This window comes from Aulostomus chinensis, chromosome 19 (genome assembly GCF_037954235.1).
Source record: "Aulostomus chinensis isolate RoL2024-O1b breed Wild chromosome 19, RoL_Achi_v1.0, whole genome shotgun sequence".
NCBI lineage: Eukaryota > Metazoa > Chordata > Actinopteri > Syngnathiformes > Aulostomidae > Aulostomus > Aulostomus chinensis.
Window position 1 is genome coordinate 23,336,686 of NC_141338.1, and position 17,884 is coordinate 23,354,569.

A 17,884-nucleotide genomic window follows, 5' to 3' on the forward strand; every position below is an offset into this window, starting at 1 on the left:
CTGATGAAGGTGGCTCACAATCATCTGCTGCCCTGAATGAGATCAGTGATAACCACACTCATATGAAGGGCGGTTGAAGAGACTCCATTTACACCATATTTGTTAGACAACAACTGGAACCTCAAACTATAATCATAATTTTGAAATGCAAAACTCAGATGAGTCCAGTCAGTCCCCTCCCCCTAGACCCTGCACTGGTTTTGGGTCTCCAAAAGGTCACCAAAATGTTGACTGCAAGGAGCTGTGGAGTCTGGTTCATGCACTACAGAGTAAGAACCATGATCTACAGAATCAGAACCATAATCTGCAGAATAAGACAGATGATCTGCAGAATAAGAAAGATGATCTACAGAATAGGTACAGAGTTGTGCAATTACAGAAGCGTGATCTGCAGAATCAGAAGCGTGATCTGCAGAATCAGAACCATGATCTGCAGAATAGGAACAGTGTTGTGCAGCATCAGAATCGTGATCTGCAGAATCAGCTCAGTGAATCCAGGAAGAAGGAAATGCTGTTGAAGAGGATTCAGCACTGCCACATGATGGCACTGCGGAACTTCCAGGATGCAGAGGACAGCATGTCACAGGTTAGTTTCAGAGTCCCTTTGGTGTCTTGAATCTGATGAGTGCAGTACCTACTTTGAGTTCTGAGGAACAAGTCCAAATTTGGAGTTGAGGCTCAGTTTGGATCTCTGACTGGACCTCAGAGTTCTCACTTGATCTGATTCTAATCTCTGTCTGATACCCAGCAGTGATTTGGGGGTTCTGACTTTGAGCTCTAGATTGTGCACTCCACTAATTCATCAATTGACCATCAATACCACTTTGTCTATCCAGGCTCAAGAGGAGTGAGGGTGACAGCTGAAACCAGCAGCCTGCACCAGGGGCAGCTGATGGTACCCAACAGCCCCTCATCAGCTGGGTGGCATGGCAATGTATCACGGTCTACCGCAAGGTTTACCAAGCACTGACCTCTCTCTCTCTCTCTCTCTCTCTCTCTCTCTCTCTCTCTCTATCTATGTATATATTGTATGTATTTATCTTTTGATAATTAAAAAATTGCTTCCAGTCCTGTTTCAAGGTTGTTAGGGCCTAAGCTCAAAGGTACTTCAGGGTGAAGACCCTATTAAGTTTGCTGGACACGCTCGACACTAAAAACACAAAATTGACACACGAAACAGTATCCCACACTAAAAAAAAACACATAGGGAGGGTCAGGGGGGTGAGGTCTACCATTAAATACAATGGAAAAAGTCAGGACAACTGTTTTTGCTTTTTTTTATTAGGGCCTGAGCCTGGAGGCATGCATTTTTATTTTCTAAAGCTTGAACATTGACTCATGCTGAGTGTTTTTTTTACAAATCTCTGTATTTTTAAATACACACATTTTGACACGTAAAGCTTGGAACACAAGAAAAAGCTGAGTATAAGTCAGACATTTCTGAACTCGTATGAACCTTTTTATATTTTTGTCTTGTGCTTCAGGTTTCAACCAAATAGAGGTCCCAGTTGTAGGAAACAACTGTTCAGACCCTGATAAGCAACACCAAGTACGGAGGGAGGACAGCAGACGCATCACCAGAGGCAGATCACGAGAGCCAGACGTCCCTCGTATCAACTGGGTCTAGGAAACCACCCAGACCTGTTGAGGAACACAGGCGGCCCAGATTTATCCCCAATCTTCACAGATGTTGATGTTAACCTGCACATTGGAAGACCTGCCTACTGGAACCTGGACACAGAGACAGAGTAAAAAAAATCTTCATTCACATTGTAAGTTGGCAGTTGGGTATCATGACATGGTTCATGATACCGTGATACGGTATCATAGGGAAGGCAAGGCAAGGCAATTTTATTTGTATAGCCCATTTTCACAAACAGTTTGTCTCAAAGGGCTTCACATGGCATCGTAACATCCTCTGCCCTTAGACCCTCACATCGACTGAGGAAAAACTCCATAGAAAACCCTTTTAACAGGGAAAAATCTGAGAAACCTCAGGGTGAGCAACAGAGGAGGGATCCCTCACCCAGGACGGACAGACGTGCAGTAGATGTTGTTACAGACAAGAAAACAGTTTACAATACAAAATGTGAGAAACACGGAAATGTTAATAACAGCTGAAGAAGGAATAGGGTTCATCAAGCATTGACCACTGTCTTTGTCTCTGTCTCTATATGTATTTTATACATTGTTTATATTTATTTTTGATTATTAAAAAATGGATCCCGTAAAATTGTGGCCTCCAGTCCTGTTTCATGGTTATGAATCATAAGTGATTTGGGTTTTTATTGTCTTACATACATTTCCAGGTTAATTATCTTGTTCATATTTTTACTCCATGGAACCCCCAGTCCATGAGGAGGCCAGGGAAAGGGACGTCTGGGTTCTCCTGGAGCTGCTGAGATTTCAACTTTGTGGTAAAATTGATGGATTGGTGGATTTCCATGTCAGCACTAGTGCCTCTTGTGTGAGCACACTTGAGGAGTCCACTAGTGATCAGGGGTCTCATGTATCAACGTAGTTTATGCAAGAAAAACTTGCGTATGCCAGGATCAACGCTCACGTTCAATATATCAACGCGATAAGTTTGTCAATTCTTGCGTTTCACGCCAACTCTGGAGGTGCCGTAGAAGGTGGCGGAAAGCCTATTCTTGCGTTAACTGCACTTTGGTCCGTTGGCAAGACCCTGTGCCGGTGTTTGGTAACTGACATTATTTGAGAACCGCACATAAATCGGGTCCAAAAAGCCTTCCAGCGGGAAATGGTAGACCGTTCCGGGGTGAGTCAGTCGACCCTTAGCTGGGCTATGCCCTGGGTGGTGGACCTGATCATTGAACAGGTCAATATTAATGTGCAGCAATAGCCAGATTCTCGAATGTCTAATTCTCTAATGAATGCACTCATGTTGCCATAAAAGCGCCGTCCCATGAGGAATACGCCTACGTTCATCGTAAGGGTTTCCATTCCATCAATGTGCAGATCATGGATGCGCAGAGGCTGGAGGGATGGATGCGGATCCCGGCCAGGCAGCCATCATTGCACACCAGAATTTCATTTTCACAATGTGAATGGGTAAGAAGCTAACCCTATCATTTTCCCCAGTAGCAGGGCGTAACACATGGTAGCCATAATTTTTGACTGCATTCACTGTTTGCATTGCTTTTCAGTCACTGTTGATCATTTGTTGCTCATCATTTTGCAAACAGTTCGCACGTTTACAAATTTACTGCATTTTGTGACCAAAGCCGTTTGAGGAGCTGTTTGTTTATTAAATATTGTCGCAGCGATATGACTAGAGGTGTGGCTATGTGTGCGCTGCACGTGACTGTGGCTATGCTGATGTGTGCGCACAGCAAGTGTGCTTACTCTGCCGGGCACCTCAGCAGGTGAATGAAATCAAATCACCTGAGCGTGTCAACAACAAACAAAAGGGAGCGACGCGCCAGTCATTGGGCTGGCATACAACAAACTGACAACAGCAGAAGCAGTCGCTAAAAGAACACTTCGCAAAGGACTAAACAGATGGCAAAACGGGCTTGATTAAAAAGGGCTACCCGTAAGCTTGCGCTTACTTTGGTTAAAACATTTGAAGTGTATTTTTTTTATTTAAGTTGATCAAATGTATAAATAGTATTAAAATGTAATTAGTTCGCTTTATTAAAATGCTAATTTAAGTATTTAATTCATGTATAAAAATAGTATTTCTGTACAAAATAGTAATGTTAAATCTACTGTAAAACTAAGTAATTTAAAACTAAATGGTTCTAAACTGGAACTATATGCTCATTAATTCAATGCCTCAATTAAATATATTGTTTGTAACTGAATACTTTGTACTTGTTAAAAAATGAATTTTATTTACATTGTTTACTTTTGGTGTGTTTTGTAGGTTTTCATCTTCCTTACCTCTTACCGTGTTTAAGTTTAAATAAAAGAAGTGAATGAAATCCTGAGTCAAAGTCCTTTTTTTTGCCAAGTGTGGGAAGCCATGCTTGTAATAAAGATGTTTCTGTGGCAGTTCCCAAAGAGGTAGAAAATGATCCAACACTGTATTTAGTTCATCAATGTACTTCTTTAATGTTATAGATGGATCCGGGATCTCCTGCTCATGCATCCCAGGCAGAATCAATGACTTAGCTGCAAGTCACCTTATTTGAACTCTTGAAAATCTGGAAGTAGTTAAAGGTGTTTTACAAGGGGGTGTCACAAATCTCCTGAGCACCAAGACTAGTTGGTGCCGTTCCGACAACAGGAAGGGACTCACAAATGGTGAAGATATCATAGACACACATTCCAAGAACATTTGTCTTTTAGATCTACGTAAGCTTACATCATGTATATGCTTGACTTGTAAGTATACGTGAGTACAAAGTATTATTAAAAGATAATATATAAGACAACAGAAAAACACTTAATATCAATACTCCCTTTTTTCTTATCTTTTCCCCCTTTTTTTAATTAACTATTCCTCTAAATAAGCAAAATTCAAATCATCATAAAATGACACATAATAAATGTAACTGAAAATATAGCAATGATAAAACAACATATATGTAATAAAAATGATTCAAAGCAATTTAAATGAATACAAGAACCAAAAAGGATTAACATAATTTCAAAATTATAATATTTGTCCTTTAAATCAAGTCAATTTTACCTATATATATCGCTAAATCATAACAAAATTATCTCATGACTTCCTTCGGGTAATTCAAATCCAGTACCACACTCATTTAATTAAATTACACCCAACAATTCTCCATCAGCAGCACATCCTGCAACAGTGGCGACGAAAACCTTCCTTTTAACAGGCAGGAACGTAGAGCAGACCCAGGCTCAATGGAGACGGCCTTCTGCTTTGACCGGTTGGGGGAAATTCATATGCCTTTATTTTCCCAAGCTCATCTTATGACACTTCCTCCTCATCTCATCCCACATGCAGCTCATTTACACGATTCTTCACTGATCTCTTAAAGACGAATAATTCTAGTTGTATATAGAACTCTTCTTAAATCAGGTTTCACTTTGCTTTAGTGGAACGGATGAGGATGCAATGCATTGTTACACTTCTCAAAATCCTTAGGGCATTGTATCATCAGAATCCTCTGAAGAATCAGATGAGATAGAATCATCACTGACTCGCTCAGGTGGGGCGTAGATGTTCACCGTTTTCACCGGATTCTGGATCAGTGTCATATTGGTAATAGAGGAAACAGATGTCAAAATTAATAGACGAAAAATAGGAAAACAACAACACATTACCACTGCAACTATAAGAACGATGATCAAAACAGGGGCAAAAAGTCCTACAAACCATGCAAGAGTGGAATTTCTTCCAAAGAATCTAGAAATGATTTCCCATGGCTTATTATCTCCATAACCTCCCATAATTTGTGCATCCTTATTTGTTTGAATTATACTTTCCTGGATGCCTTTAAGATTTTTAATCGCTGAGGATAAATTACCAGTTCCTTCTGAATCAGATGGGAAATATTTACATAGGGATTCCCCTAGGAGTGCACATGCACCATCTTGTGCAGTTAAAGCATCCAAGGCCATACGATTGTCACTAGTAAATCTTCTAATCAAATCAAGTTCACTATTGATAGCATGAAAACCCATAAGTGTAGCATTTGCCACCAATGCTAAGTCATGTCTTGTGAGTGCTATAAGGTAATGATTAGCATATTGTAATTCCGTATTCCAAAAAAGAGATTTAAAGACTAATTGGGAATGTGAATAAATCTGAAAATCATCCCGCAATGCAGAGTATCTCTTAGCTAAATCAACCGGATTAGTATTCTGAAGATGTATATAACCTGTGACTTCTGTTATTTCTCTCTTTGCGCTTGATGAATTAAAGTGTTTAGGAAGGTATTCCACTGGTTCCACTATGTACGTAACATCATGAAGCATGCATAATCCACATCTGCCTTGAAATCGTGGAAGTAAATTCGTCCATACATTGGATCCGCAACATCAGTAGAAACCTGTGGTTGATGGTGTTCCCATCTGTGCCAATTTTGCATAATCACTAGTTTGTTCAATGATAACCTTGCACTGATCTATTTTTAAAAAGCCCATGTTTTGTCCTCTCTTTGAACCTTGTCGTCCTTCTAAACATACATCAAAAATGTCAGATGAGTTTACAGATGCTGAGGATTTACTAGGAGTTAATGCTAAATCTGAAGGCACATTAAAAATGTGTTTCCTATAGAAACTTGGACATCCTGCCAAAGAAGGAGAATCTTCTGGTACATTCAGTTTACTAACATGTATTCTAGGAATATCTTCTCCATTCTTCTGATTAATTGAAATATTAGAATAAATCACATACTGCATTACTTTCCTGAGAAAATTATGAATCTTATGAACCGTATGTATGACCTTACCAAAATGTATCTTATTAGGTCTAATTATGGGACATGGAGAAGATGAGGATAATTCATGAGTTCCTGTTTTGGGATGGTCTTGGACGACATGCTGATATACCATTGTGCACCAAGAGCGTAGTCCTTGGGGACCTGTGAGGGGTTTAGCTACGAGTATAAACAAATCTTCAGTTGATTTAGGTAACATAGAACACGCATAGCAAGAATTTTTCATCATCCTTCTCACTCTTCTTTTGAGTGATTGATACCATAGATTAGATGAAAAAGGGTTATCAATCTCAAAGTTTACATTTAATTCATTATATGCCAAGTCTTCATCATTTTCTTTCATCATTTTTACAGAATTTTGTTAATTTGATGTTTGAGAGGGCCATTTAATTATTTGATTTGCTTCTTCCTCAGTTTCTGGTTGAAATTTTGCTACTTTAGAAATCCAATATGGTACACATGATCCTTGCCAGTTAGGTGGAATGAATGTATGCATGTTGTCTGCACACATCCAAACTATACATTCCAAAGCTGGAAATGGATTTGAAGAAAGTATGTACAATTTACGAGGACACCCACGGGTGAATCCCAGGCTAAAATGTACGACTCCAGTAAATGGCATCACACATGCAAGGGGTGGATTCTTTTGTTTTGCTCTCAAAATGATAGGTTGAAATTCTGTATAAGCCTCTTGATCTATGTGCACATAAAAATTTGGTGTCAGGTTTTTCCACAAATTGTTACAAAATTCTACAGTGGTTCACAATTGCGATCTGTGAAGGAAGCATCATAGCAGCTAACAAGTCTTTCACTAACTCAGCGTGTTGAATTGGTTTACCCGCAGTTGTTATGAAACCTCTGTTTTCCCATATTTTACTATAATCATGTGTAACTGAGAACTTATAACATGAGTCTGTGAATATGGTTACTGATTTGTTTTCTGCCACTTTGCATGCTCTTGTGAGAGCTACCAATTCTGCAGCTTAAGCAGATGATACTGGTAGCTTATAAGCTTCTATGCATTGACCTTAATTATCGACGATTGCATATCCTGCTAGTATAGTTTTATCATCAGGTCTCATGGCTGATCCATCACTGTACAGAATGAGATCGTTCTTTTCCAAAGGTGTTTGTTGTAAATCTGCTCTTACACTTGTTGTGGAATTTATCAATTCTATACAATCATGTGGAGGATCTTCTTCTTCTTCGGTATCGTTACCATGTAATAACGATTTTAAGTGTAAGGCTGGATTGGTGTGAGCAGTTGTAGAAATGGTAAGATTTTGAGTTCCTGTCAGAATGTGTTCGTAATTACTTCGTCTTTGACTTGTCATGTGCTGTGTAGTTATGTTGAGTAAAATTATATTAACTGCGTGTGTAGTGTGTAACGTGAGTGGATGCCCTAACACTATGGTTTGTGCTTTTTTCACCATTATAGCAGCAGCTGCTACAGCTCTCAAACAAGGAACCATGCCTTGAACAATCAATGGTAGAGTTTTAGAGTAATATGCAATGTTTTTTAAAGCTGTGGGATGTATGGTGTAGACGTGCGAAGCGTTTGTTTGACAGTATGTACCCTGAGAGGACACGGTCTCCCCATAGACTTCCATTGTAAGCGTGAAACGTGTCTCCCCCACTTTGACGGCTTGTAAAATCCAAACCGAGTAATTCATATCAAAACCTTTAGCAACTTTTAATGAGCACAGTTGGGAGAGTAATGTGTGAAAGTTTGGAAGCGATAGCATGAATGCCCTAGGAGGAGATAGATTTTGTTCGGGGAGTAAAAAAAGTCCAGATTTTGACAGTTTTGTCCAATTTGTGGACATTCTGTTGTAGATAGGTGAGGGTTCAGAGTGTATGAATTTTGCGTCTTGATGAGATGAGTCCAACGGTGTTGGTCCCATGTTTGTGGGACTTTTGTGGGAGGAGTTATAGCACTCTAAATCATAAAAAAAATTATCTTTTTGTTGTGTGGCCCCCTAGGTGGCGCTATAGACTTTTGTGGTGTTTTTGGTTTTGATTAGTGAATGTTTAGCCAGACCGGACAATTGTGCCGAATTTCAGCGAATTTCATGCATGTTCAGGGGGTGAAATTAGATTATGCGCGTTATGCGCATAATGCACATATTGCGCGTGCTCATTGACAGCAAGTCTAGTACCAGGTTTTGAATGGGTGTGTATGTGAAAACCGGCTCCGGGCCGTCTGGTCGAGTTGCCTCATGGGTTTAGGGGGGGGCTGGGACACTGTTTAGTGTGTGTTTTTAGTGTTTTTAGTGCTGCTAATGTGTTGCTCTGCCGAGTAAACATAATAGGGTCTTCGCCTTAAGTACCTTCAGGCTCAGGCCCTAATAACAATATGGACAATGGCATTAACAGGACCTTAAGGTGGAGGTCAAGCGGCGTACAGCTGCCCTCCAGAGGAGTGCCGGCCAGACAGGTGGGGGTCAGGGAGAGGGGCACCTGACGGAATTTGAGCAGCGGGTGGCGGCAGTCATGGGCAGCACCTGTGTGGGAGGGATTGTTGCCGCCACCCACGCTGACTCCAAGAGTCTGTAGGGTAAGTAGTAACTCCATTTCTTACCCAACATTTCCACATGCTTTGCGACATATAAAAATACACAGAATCAGCCATTTAAATGAACCAATATGTTTAATGTTGAACAGAAATTGATCCATCAGCCATGCTGCTGACGTGCCGCCACGCCAGCTGGCCCACCGGCTCAGAGTCATCCGCCAGGACCAGTGGCATTCGGTCCAGTCCAGCCCCCAGCCCCGGCACCAGGCTGACAAGTGGCGGACGGTTCTGCGGCCCACCTAGACCCAGCGGTGCATCCTCCGGCCCACACGGATCCAGTGGGAGGGTCCTCACACATACCTGCAGTCGCAGGAGGACATTATTAGGGGAATAACGGGGATCAATGAGTGGCTTGACCGCCTGATAAATGTTCTGAAACGTTTAGTGGACAAAATAAATTAATCTGGCTTCATGAATTGTGTAATCGCTTCTTACCCATTCACATTGTGGAAATGAAATTCTGGTGTACGAGGACGGCTGCCCGGCCAGGATCGGCATCCATCCCTCCAGCCTCTGCGCATCGATGATCTGCACATTGATGGAGTGAAACCCTTATGATGAATGTCAGCGTATTCCTCATGGGACGGTGCTTTTATGGCAACATGAGTGGAGTCAATGGCTCAGATTACATTAGAGAATCCTGCTATTGCTGCAAATTGCGCTTTAATATTGGCCTGTTCAACCGCACTGTAAGTGAATTTAATGTACCTGCGGGAGAGGCGGATAATCAGGTCCACCACCCAGGGCATGGCCCGGCTGAGGGTCAACTGGCTCACCCCGGAATGGTCCACCATCTCCCGCTGGAGGGAGCCAGTGGCCTGGCGGTTCTGCACTGGAGGGCGGGTAGCAGCTTTTTCTTGCGTCAACCACGTTCATACATGAGGCCCCTGATGTCCTAAACCCGATCAGAGCCGTCTTGCTGAGGTTCCGAGCTGGTGTCTTTGCTGCCCTTGGTGACATCCTCAAGATGTATAATTCTGTCTGGTTGGAGGGGAGAGACGTTCACTTGCACGGGTTCCTGTGGCGTGACACTGAGGATGCTGAAATAGAAGATTTTGCCATAACAAGAGTCAACATCTGGAAACTCTGCAAACTGGTTGCAGAGCCTAAGTTGCCATGCCAGAGACTGCCAACTTGCCTCCATTCAGGCACCTCAAAGAAGAGAAACGTGTGCTGGAGGAAGACTCCTATGTTAATGACATCTTGACCTCTCACAACAACCTCGACCACCTGACTCCTCATGTCCAACATCGAGCAGCTGGAGGATTCTTCATGAAGCCCTGGATCTACTCGGCCTCGGTTACAACATCAAAGATGACAAGCTACACATCATGGTTGCAGCAAACTTTTCCAAGAAGAAAAAAAATGCACCTCGGTCAGAAATTACTGAGAGAAGAAGTAAGAAGTCAAACCCCCGATCCACTCACCAGAAGAGAACTGTTAAGTCAAGTCTCTGGTCTCTTTGATCCCCTCGGGCTTGTGGCTCCTGCAAAGCAGAAGGGAGCCATCCTAATCTGAAGATCTTTTCAAGAAGCAAAAGTAATGTATTGCATAAAAGACACCTGGGATGCCGCCTTGTCCAAATAGCTCAGAGAACATGCCATAAAGCTCCTCGAAGAGTATGCTGAACTCAGATTCATCAGACCCTTGACACCGCCAAATCCATGTGCAAGACCAAGTGGCATCACTTTTTCTGATGGCAGTGAGCACGCATATGGTGCTGCGCTCTACCTACGTTGGAGCTGCAGCCATGGTGTCGTCGTGAGCCTATTCAAGGCCAAAGCCAAGCTGATCCCTCTTGACCCTGTGAAGGCGGAAATTTGCGGAGCAGTCTTTGCAGCCTGGTTAAAAAGCAAACACTGTCACAATTGAAGTCCAGAAGTGGTACCATCTCGTTGACAGTCAAACTGTCTTGGGCGCAATACAGCATGAGAGTTAACGGCTACCAGACCTTCTTTGCTAACAGAGTTGGCAAGATCCAGAGCAGCTCCAACGTCCAAGATTGGTGGTGGATTCCAGGGCCAGCAAACATTGCACATATTATCACCAGAGGAGCCTGTCCTAATGATCTGACTGAGGAGTTCGAGTGGCAGTCAGGTCCGAAATTCCTTTGACTTTCTGAGGACGAGTGGCCGAAGAAATCCACCAAAGATGTCGCTGCACAAGCAAGGGACAATATCACAAAAATACAGAAGAAATCATTTGTCACAGTACTCACCTCAAGTCAACTGAAAGAGGAAGATCCAGATCCAGTCGGAATCCAGACGACAGAGTCCAAGTTCAGAAGACCACCTACGATAGCAGCAGTCCCAACACTAGTGGACGAAAGGCACTTAAGCAAACTGAAACGGCTGGTCAGGATTATAGCATGGACATGGAGAGCTGTGAAAACATTCCTGCATAGCAAGATTGGAGATAAAGAAAAGATGGAGGCAGTACCTTCATTTAGTGTCATCACAGTCAATGAAAGGAACGATGTGTTCGGAGACCTATGCCTGGCAGCACAACAGGGTGTACGCTTTCCAAACACAACAACTGACAGACTGGTTGTCAACAAGGACTGAACAAGTCAACTGCTGATGTGTGATGAAAGGATCCTGACTTTCAGGGAGGATCATGGAGCTGTTCCCCTGCTGCAATTCCAGGCCTGGCTTTCTACCCTTCTGGCCCGAGAAGCACACAGTGAAGGACACGACAGAGTTGCGGGAACTTTGCTGCAGATGTGAAAGAAAGCATGGGTCATCAAAGGAAGAATTATTGCCCAAAAAGTCGTTGACAGTTGTGTCATCTGCAAGAAGGCAAACGCAAGAACCTGTCAGCAAATAATGGGAAACTTACCTGAAGAAAGGTCAAGTCCAGCTGCACCATTTCTGTTCACGTCTGTCGACCTTTTCTTTCCTTACCAGGTGAAGGATGACATTAAGAGGAGACTGAGCATGAAAGTATGGGGTGTGCTCTTATGCTGTATGGCAAGTTGAGCCATCCATGTCGAACTGGCAAATGCACTATCAGCAGAGAGCTTCCTATTTGCTTACCAGAGGTTCACTTCTGTCAGAGGACATCCCCAGAAGATCTGGTTGGATCCAGGTACGAACTTTAGTGGGGCAAAACCTGTTCCAGAAGAAATGTACACCCACTGACCCACAAAACAGTCACTTGAAGAATATGCTGCCAAAAATGAGACCTACTGAACGTGGAGAATCCTTCCAGCCGATTCACCTCACTGAAATGGTGCAGCCAAAGCTGCTGTCAGGGTCACCAAAAGAGCTCTCCAAAGTGAAGGCCTTACGTTCAGAGAATTTCTGACACTGCTCAAGCTAACCTGCTAATCTTGCCAACGAGAGACCTCCCGAAGCCAGAGTACAGAGCTGTGAAGACTGTATCCAATGCATCACACCAAACACCCTGTTGCTTGGCTGTGCCACACAGAGCGGAGATTTCAAGAAATTTGACTACACCACCTACCCCTTCAAAAGGCTGCAAGAGATGCAAAACCAAGTCAGTTACTTTTGAAAGTCCTGAAATCAACTTGCAGGTCCAAACCTGTTCGTCCGCAGCAAGTGGCATACTGCTGAAAGAAATGTAGCCATTTGAGATGTAGTTTGGCTCTGCGACCAGAATGCACTAAGGGGGCAGTTCAAGCTATGAAGAGTTGTCACTGTAAATCCAGATTCCAGAGGTGTCACCCGAGATGTCCACGTGAATGTCACTCTGAGTGGGTGTGTTACGATGAATACTCAAAAACCTGTCACCAAAGAGTCCACATCAAAGGAAAAGGATTTCCTGGGTAACATACTGCACCAGGACATCTGGCGCCTTGTCTTCTTCATCCCTGCAGAGGATAAAATAGAGGCAGACCAGCTAGCTTGAAAGATGCAATCATTCTGGTTCACACCATGCAAAGACCGAGTGGGAGGTGTCGCAGCAATCTGCCTGGAGGTGTGGCTATGTGAGCGCTACATGAGACTGTGGCTGTGCTGCTGCATGCGCACACAGCGAGCGTGCCAAGACCAAACAAAAAGGAGTGACGCGCCAGTCATTGGACTGGCATGCAACAAACTGACAACAGCAGAAGCAGTCATTACAGAACACTTCACAAAGGACTAAATGCATGGGAAAAACGGCTTGATCAAAAAGGGCTACTGTAAGCTTGGTTAAAACATTTGAAGTGACTTTTTTTAAAGTTGATAAAATGTATAAATACTATTAAAATGTAATGAGTTTTCTTTATTAATATGAAAATTTAAACTGGAACTGTAGGCTTATTAATTCAATGCCTCAATTAAATAAAGGTGGGTTAAAAATGTCTATATACCGATATTTTATCGATATACATTTGTAGGAAAGATTATCGATACATAAATCCCAGTATCGATCTTTTAAAATGCATGAGATTTTACCCGTTTATTTTTTTGTTTGCCCCTTTAGTCTTGCATGATTTAGTGCTTAGTGCAACGTTATTGCAGTCAGACTATCAGATCTCGCGAGATCCAGGCCATGTGCCTCCGATCAGAGAACAACAAGATGGCGGAAGTGCAACTTTAATCTCCGGCAAATTTAAGTGCCGATGTCTGGCAGCACTTCGGCTTTAAGAAGCAAGAAAACTGCGCTCAACTTGACAAAAATAATGCTGTGCGCAAAATGTGCAAAGTAGAGGTAAAGTAAAATGGAAATACAACTAATCTCTGGAGCCATTTGACTAGGCATCACCAAGAGTACACTCAGCAACCAGGAAAATACAAGTCACTGCAACAACCCTCGCTGGAGAAAGAATTTGGGACGAAGTTTCCATCCACGCCTCCATGTGCAGAGAACATCACTTCAGCTCTGGCAATTTTTATCTGCAAGGATCTCAGACCATACTGTGTAGTAGAAAATGTAGGCTTCAGACACCTCGTCCAGACACTGGAACCACGCTATGTGCTGCTGACACGGAAACAACTGAGTCAAGTCACAATCTCAAAGATGTACAGAGATGTTAAAAACAACTTCGCAACTGCAATGAAATCGGCAGAGAGTTGCCATCACTTGCGACAGCTGGACAAGCAGAGCTACAGATTCCTACTTGACAATCACTTCTCATTACACTGACAGTAACTGGTCCCTCATGTCCCACGTTTTACAAACGCAGGCGATTGAAGCTCGCCACACCGCAAGTCATCTTGCTGAGCTGCTGACGGTTTGTGGAAGTCTAAGTTGCCCTTTTGTTTTGAATGACAGTCATATATTTAAATAAAAAGTGCATGATGTTGTATAACTATTGTTTAATCGTCAGTTCTCAATGTAAATATTAATATTTAATTATGCGGCAGGTTAGAGGGTTACTTTTACAATTGAATTTACAGCATTAGTCCTTTGAGAATCTCTTCCATTACCAAAGCAAAATTGGTATTGTAACTAAAATATCGTATCATATATTGTATCAAATCGTATTGGAAATCATATCGACTTGGGGCCTAGTGTATCAAAACCGTATCGTATCGGGAGGTCAGTGGTGATACCCAGCTCTACAATTAAATACATTGTTTGTAATTGAATACTTTGTGTGTACTTGTTAAAAATTTATTTTATTTACATTGTTTACTTTTGGTGTGGTTTGTATGTTTTTCACCTTCCTTTCTTCTTACCTTGTTTAAGTTTAAATAAAAGAAGTGAGTGAAATCCTGAGTCCGGTCAAAGTCCTTCCTTTTGCCAAGTGTGGGAAGCCATGTAAAGACACGACAAATATTATGAAAACTTTACCTGGACTCAGCGTGCTTATGTAAACAGCAGGGCGTCACACAAATATATAGCACCACGCACCCTCACAACGCCTAAGGAGGACAGGAAGTCACTACAGTGAGTGTGGGTATTGGAGTTTGTGAGTGCGTGCATCTGTGAGTGTAGTGTAGAGAACAAGTTGTAATGTTCAAACAAATCCTGTTAAGTTTTATGATATTTCTTTTTCTTTATGTTTTATATTATATTTATTACTCTGACAGTTCAGGCCCCTTTAAACAAAAATATACATCTTTTTTGCACCTTATTTAAACAAAATGATATGAGGCAGATGTATAGCATACATATGTATGTTTTCTGTGTTAGTCTAATTAGTTGCATTTTGAATTACTTTATCAGCTCAGGGATGTTGAAAGAGTAAGGAGGAGACTGTGCACTTTCTGAAGATTTTCTGCACTGTGAATTAGCAATATCAATTCATCGATTTACAAAAAAAAAAAATTGAAATAAATAAATTCAAATAATCATTGGTTGCAGCCCTAAAACCATTTATCAGACCTTATACGACTAAAAAAAGGTTTGGTAAAAAACATTTGCCGATTAAATCCTCTTAGTTCAAACTTAGGTAAAAAAGGTCCTCTTGGTACAGCATACCAAGAAATAGGTACTTCAAAAAACATTTGTCTATTGTTAAAACAGGGTATATACTTAATGCAAAAGAGGGACAGACTTTCCAATATGTGACAATTTTGCAGTCCTTGTCACAAATTCTGAAAAATAAGGACATTCAGGAAAAGGTGTTAAAAAATATCAGACACCATGGTACTACATTTCAGTGTAATGGTTTTCGTGAAAAGTACGACACGGTGGAGCAGTGGTTAGCACTGTTCTTGTCACAGCAAGAAGGTTGTGGTTGGAGCCCTGGCTGAGACATGGGGGTCTTTCGATGTGGAGTTCGCATGTTCTGCCTTTGCCTGTATGGATTCTCTCTGGGTACAAATTCTTAGCTTAGTTACTGTAACATTGTTTGGGCAAGCACTTATCCATCTAATCTTCAAAAATTATTTGCTACACAAAAGAAATTTGTTAGGTTAGCCTCCTTTACTAATTATTTTTCTCTTTCTGCCCCTCTCTTTAAGGCACTTAACATTTTATCTGTTTATGATATTAACAAATTTAATCCTACATCTCTATTTATAAATATATTCATTTACCAAATTTAATCCCAAGCTCATTCAAAAAATTTTTATTTCTAATTCTCACTTTCACTCATACAGCACAAGACACGCTCATAATTTTCATCCCCCCTTTTGCCACCTCCCAGAGTCAGTTTTCATTCATTTACAGAGGTGCACTACTTTGGAAATCTCATCTTCACATCAGTAAAATATCATCTCTGATTAACTTCAAATTCAGATTAAGATTCGGTCTGATAGATCAAGCCTCTTAATAACCTCCAAAAATGATGTCTGTGTAGGTTCTCATTCATCCAGGTCATCGTAGATCGAAGCGAAGTAAAATCTGGTCAACTGGACGTAAGTTTATCTTGAAGACGTTTCACCTCTCATCCAAGAGGCTTCTTCAGTTCTGAGGGATGTTGTCAGAACTGAAGAAGCCTCTCGGATGAGAGGTGAAACGTCTTCAAGATAAATTTACGTCCAGTTGACCAGATTTTACTTCGCTTCGATCTCCAAAAATGGTGTTGTTGTCTAATATTCTTTTTTACAATGAGACATTCTATACCGGAGAGAACCCATGCAGGCACAGGGAGAACATGCAGACTTCACATAGAAAGATCCCGTGCTCGAGCTGTGACTCGAACCCGGAGCCTTCTTGCGGTGAGATGACAGTCTGACTAATATCACCTCAAAATCATCTTAGTCAAGTAGTTCACATTTTAAGTTTGAAAATTGTGGTTTTCACATTGGTTTCAAAAATGTTTTCTCAAAGTTTGAATGCTTTACACAGCTTCTGGTGTTGTTTACAAGTCATTAGATGAAGGACATGCAGGCCATAGAAGTACACATCTTTTTAAATAAAAACAATAGACTGCAGTGTTAAGCTCAAGATGTGAAATCATACTGCTTTAAATTAGTTACCAGAAACTATTTTAGCAATATGTGCTTTATTTCGTAAAATCCTGATGTATTTTGTTTTTTAAAGGTTTTAAATTGATTAGAGGTTAGCTTAATTAACATACTTTACAAAAATCCCAGATACATGCTGGGGGGGGGGGGGGGGGGCCTCGTAGCCATACCTAATATGAGGGTTGGGGGTGCCCTTTCTTCGGGTTGAAAAGACAGCCCCCTCAAAATGTCTTTGCACGCACCTGTTCACCTTTTGTTAAACCTACGTTGTGGCTCTGTGACTATGTTACAGAAGCTGAAAAAAAAGACGTGTAGTATGTTTATAAACCTGAATTCACTCATGAGTTGTTTGAAGACTCAATTGTTCAGAGAGCACCTAGGCACTTAACCTGACTCTTCTCCTCTTTGGGGTAGAATAAGTCAGAGGGTCCAAGACCCAGCACTTAGTGATTATGTAGCACTAACTGTGTTGTGTGGTGTTGTATGTCTGTTATACATATTAAAAAAAAGGGAGGGAGGCGACACTTCTTCTGCCACTAGATGGCAGTACCTGTGACCAAATCACAACTGAAGCACTTTTGCGCTTCTTATGTACTTTTCCTTAATTAGGTCTAAATTCTTGCTTGTGTTGTACGTCGCTTTGGACAAAAGCGTCTGCTAAATGAAATTGTAGAATTGTAGAATGAGTTACTGATAAAGGAAGTTCGAATCTGTGAATTTCTGTCCAACTATACCTAACTACGAGACATCCGGTAAGCGCATGTAGCTTTCAAAATAAATGCAACGATCATTCAGTTTTTAAAGTTGGTTTGATTTAAATGGTCATCGCTACTTTAATTTGGTAGTTTTTATACACCAGATCCTTTCGAAAAGAGGCCATACAGGAAAGGATGAAATGAATACTATAAATAGTCTGACCCCCATCCCCATCTTATATATGCAGTCAATATTATTATGTTACATGACATGATGCATGTTGTCTAGTATTTAGTTGTCATATCTTTTTTATTTCACTGTTCGTAATTTTTTTTTTGGTGTTTATCCTTTTATGAAAAAAAAAACCCTACTACTATACCGGAAGTATTATTATTGTTGACGATTCAGTCTCACACTTTTCAATTGAC

At 41.4% G+C, this 17,884-nt stretch overlaps 1 protein-coding gene and 1 long non-coding RNA gene across 2 annotated transcripts; both read right to left on the reverse strand.

Annotated features, from left to right (window-relative positions):
* Window positions 1-9,030: 9,030 nt before the first annotated feature.
* On the reverse strand, window positions 9,031-10,439 carry LOC147244419 (uncharacterized). The gene is made up of 4 exons (XM_086188272.1): window positions 10,383-10,439; window positions 9,664-10,250; window positions 9,391-9,483; window positions 9,031-9,255 (listed from the first exon to the last, which is right to left on the reverse strand). The coding sequence occupies exons 2-4, from the start codon at window positions 9,913-9,915 to the stop codon at window positions 9,031-9,033; spliced, it is 570 nt and encodes a 189-aa protein (XP_086044398.1). The 5' UTR covers window positions 9,916-10,250; window positions 10,383-10,439.
* A 1,140-nt stretch (window positions 10,440-11,579) lies between these two features.
* LOC147244420 (uncharacterized) lies at window positions 11,580-12,117 on the reverse strand. Its single transcript, XR_015110492.1, has 3 exons — window positions 11,991-12,117; window positions 11,794-11,853; window positions 11,580-11,669 (listed from the first exon to the last, which is right to left on the reverse strand). It is a non-coding gene; the product is annotated as an uncharacterized LOC147244420 (long non-coding RNA).
* Window positions 12,118-17,884: the final 5,767 nt, after the last annotated feature.

Coding starts and splice junctions, on each gene's coding strand:
- LOC147244419 (XM_086188272.1), bottom strand. CDS start 9,915: ATGTCACCAAGGGCAGCAAAGACACCAGCTCGGAACCTCAGCAAGACG. Junction 9,484..9,663: donor ATTATCCGCCTCTCCCGCAG/GTACATTAAATT, acceptor ATCAATGTGCAG/ATCATCGATGCGCAGAGGCT. Junction 9,256..9,390: donor CATTTCCACAATGTGAATGG/GTAAGAAGCGAT, acceptor CTGCGACTGCAG/GTATGTGTGAGGACCCTCCC.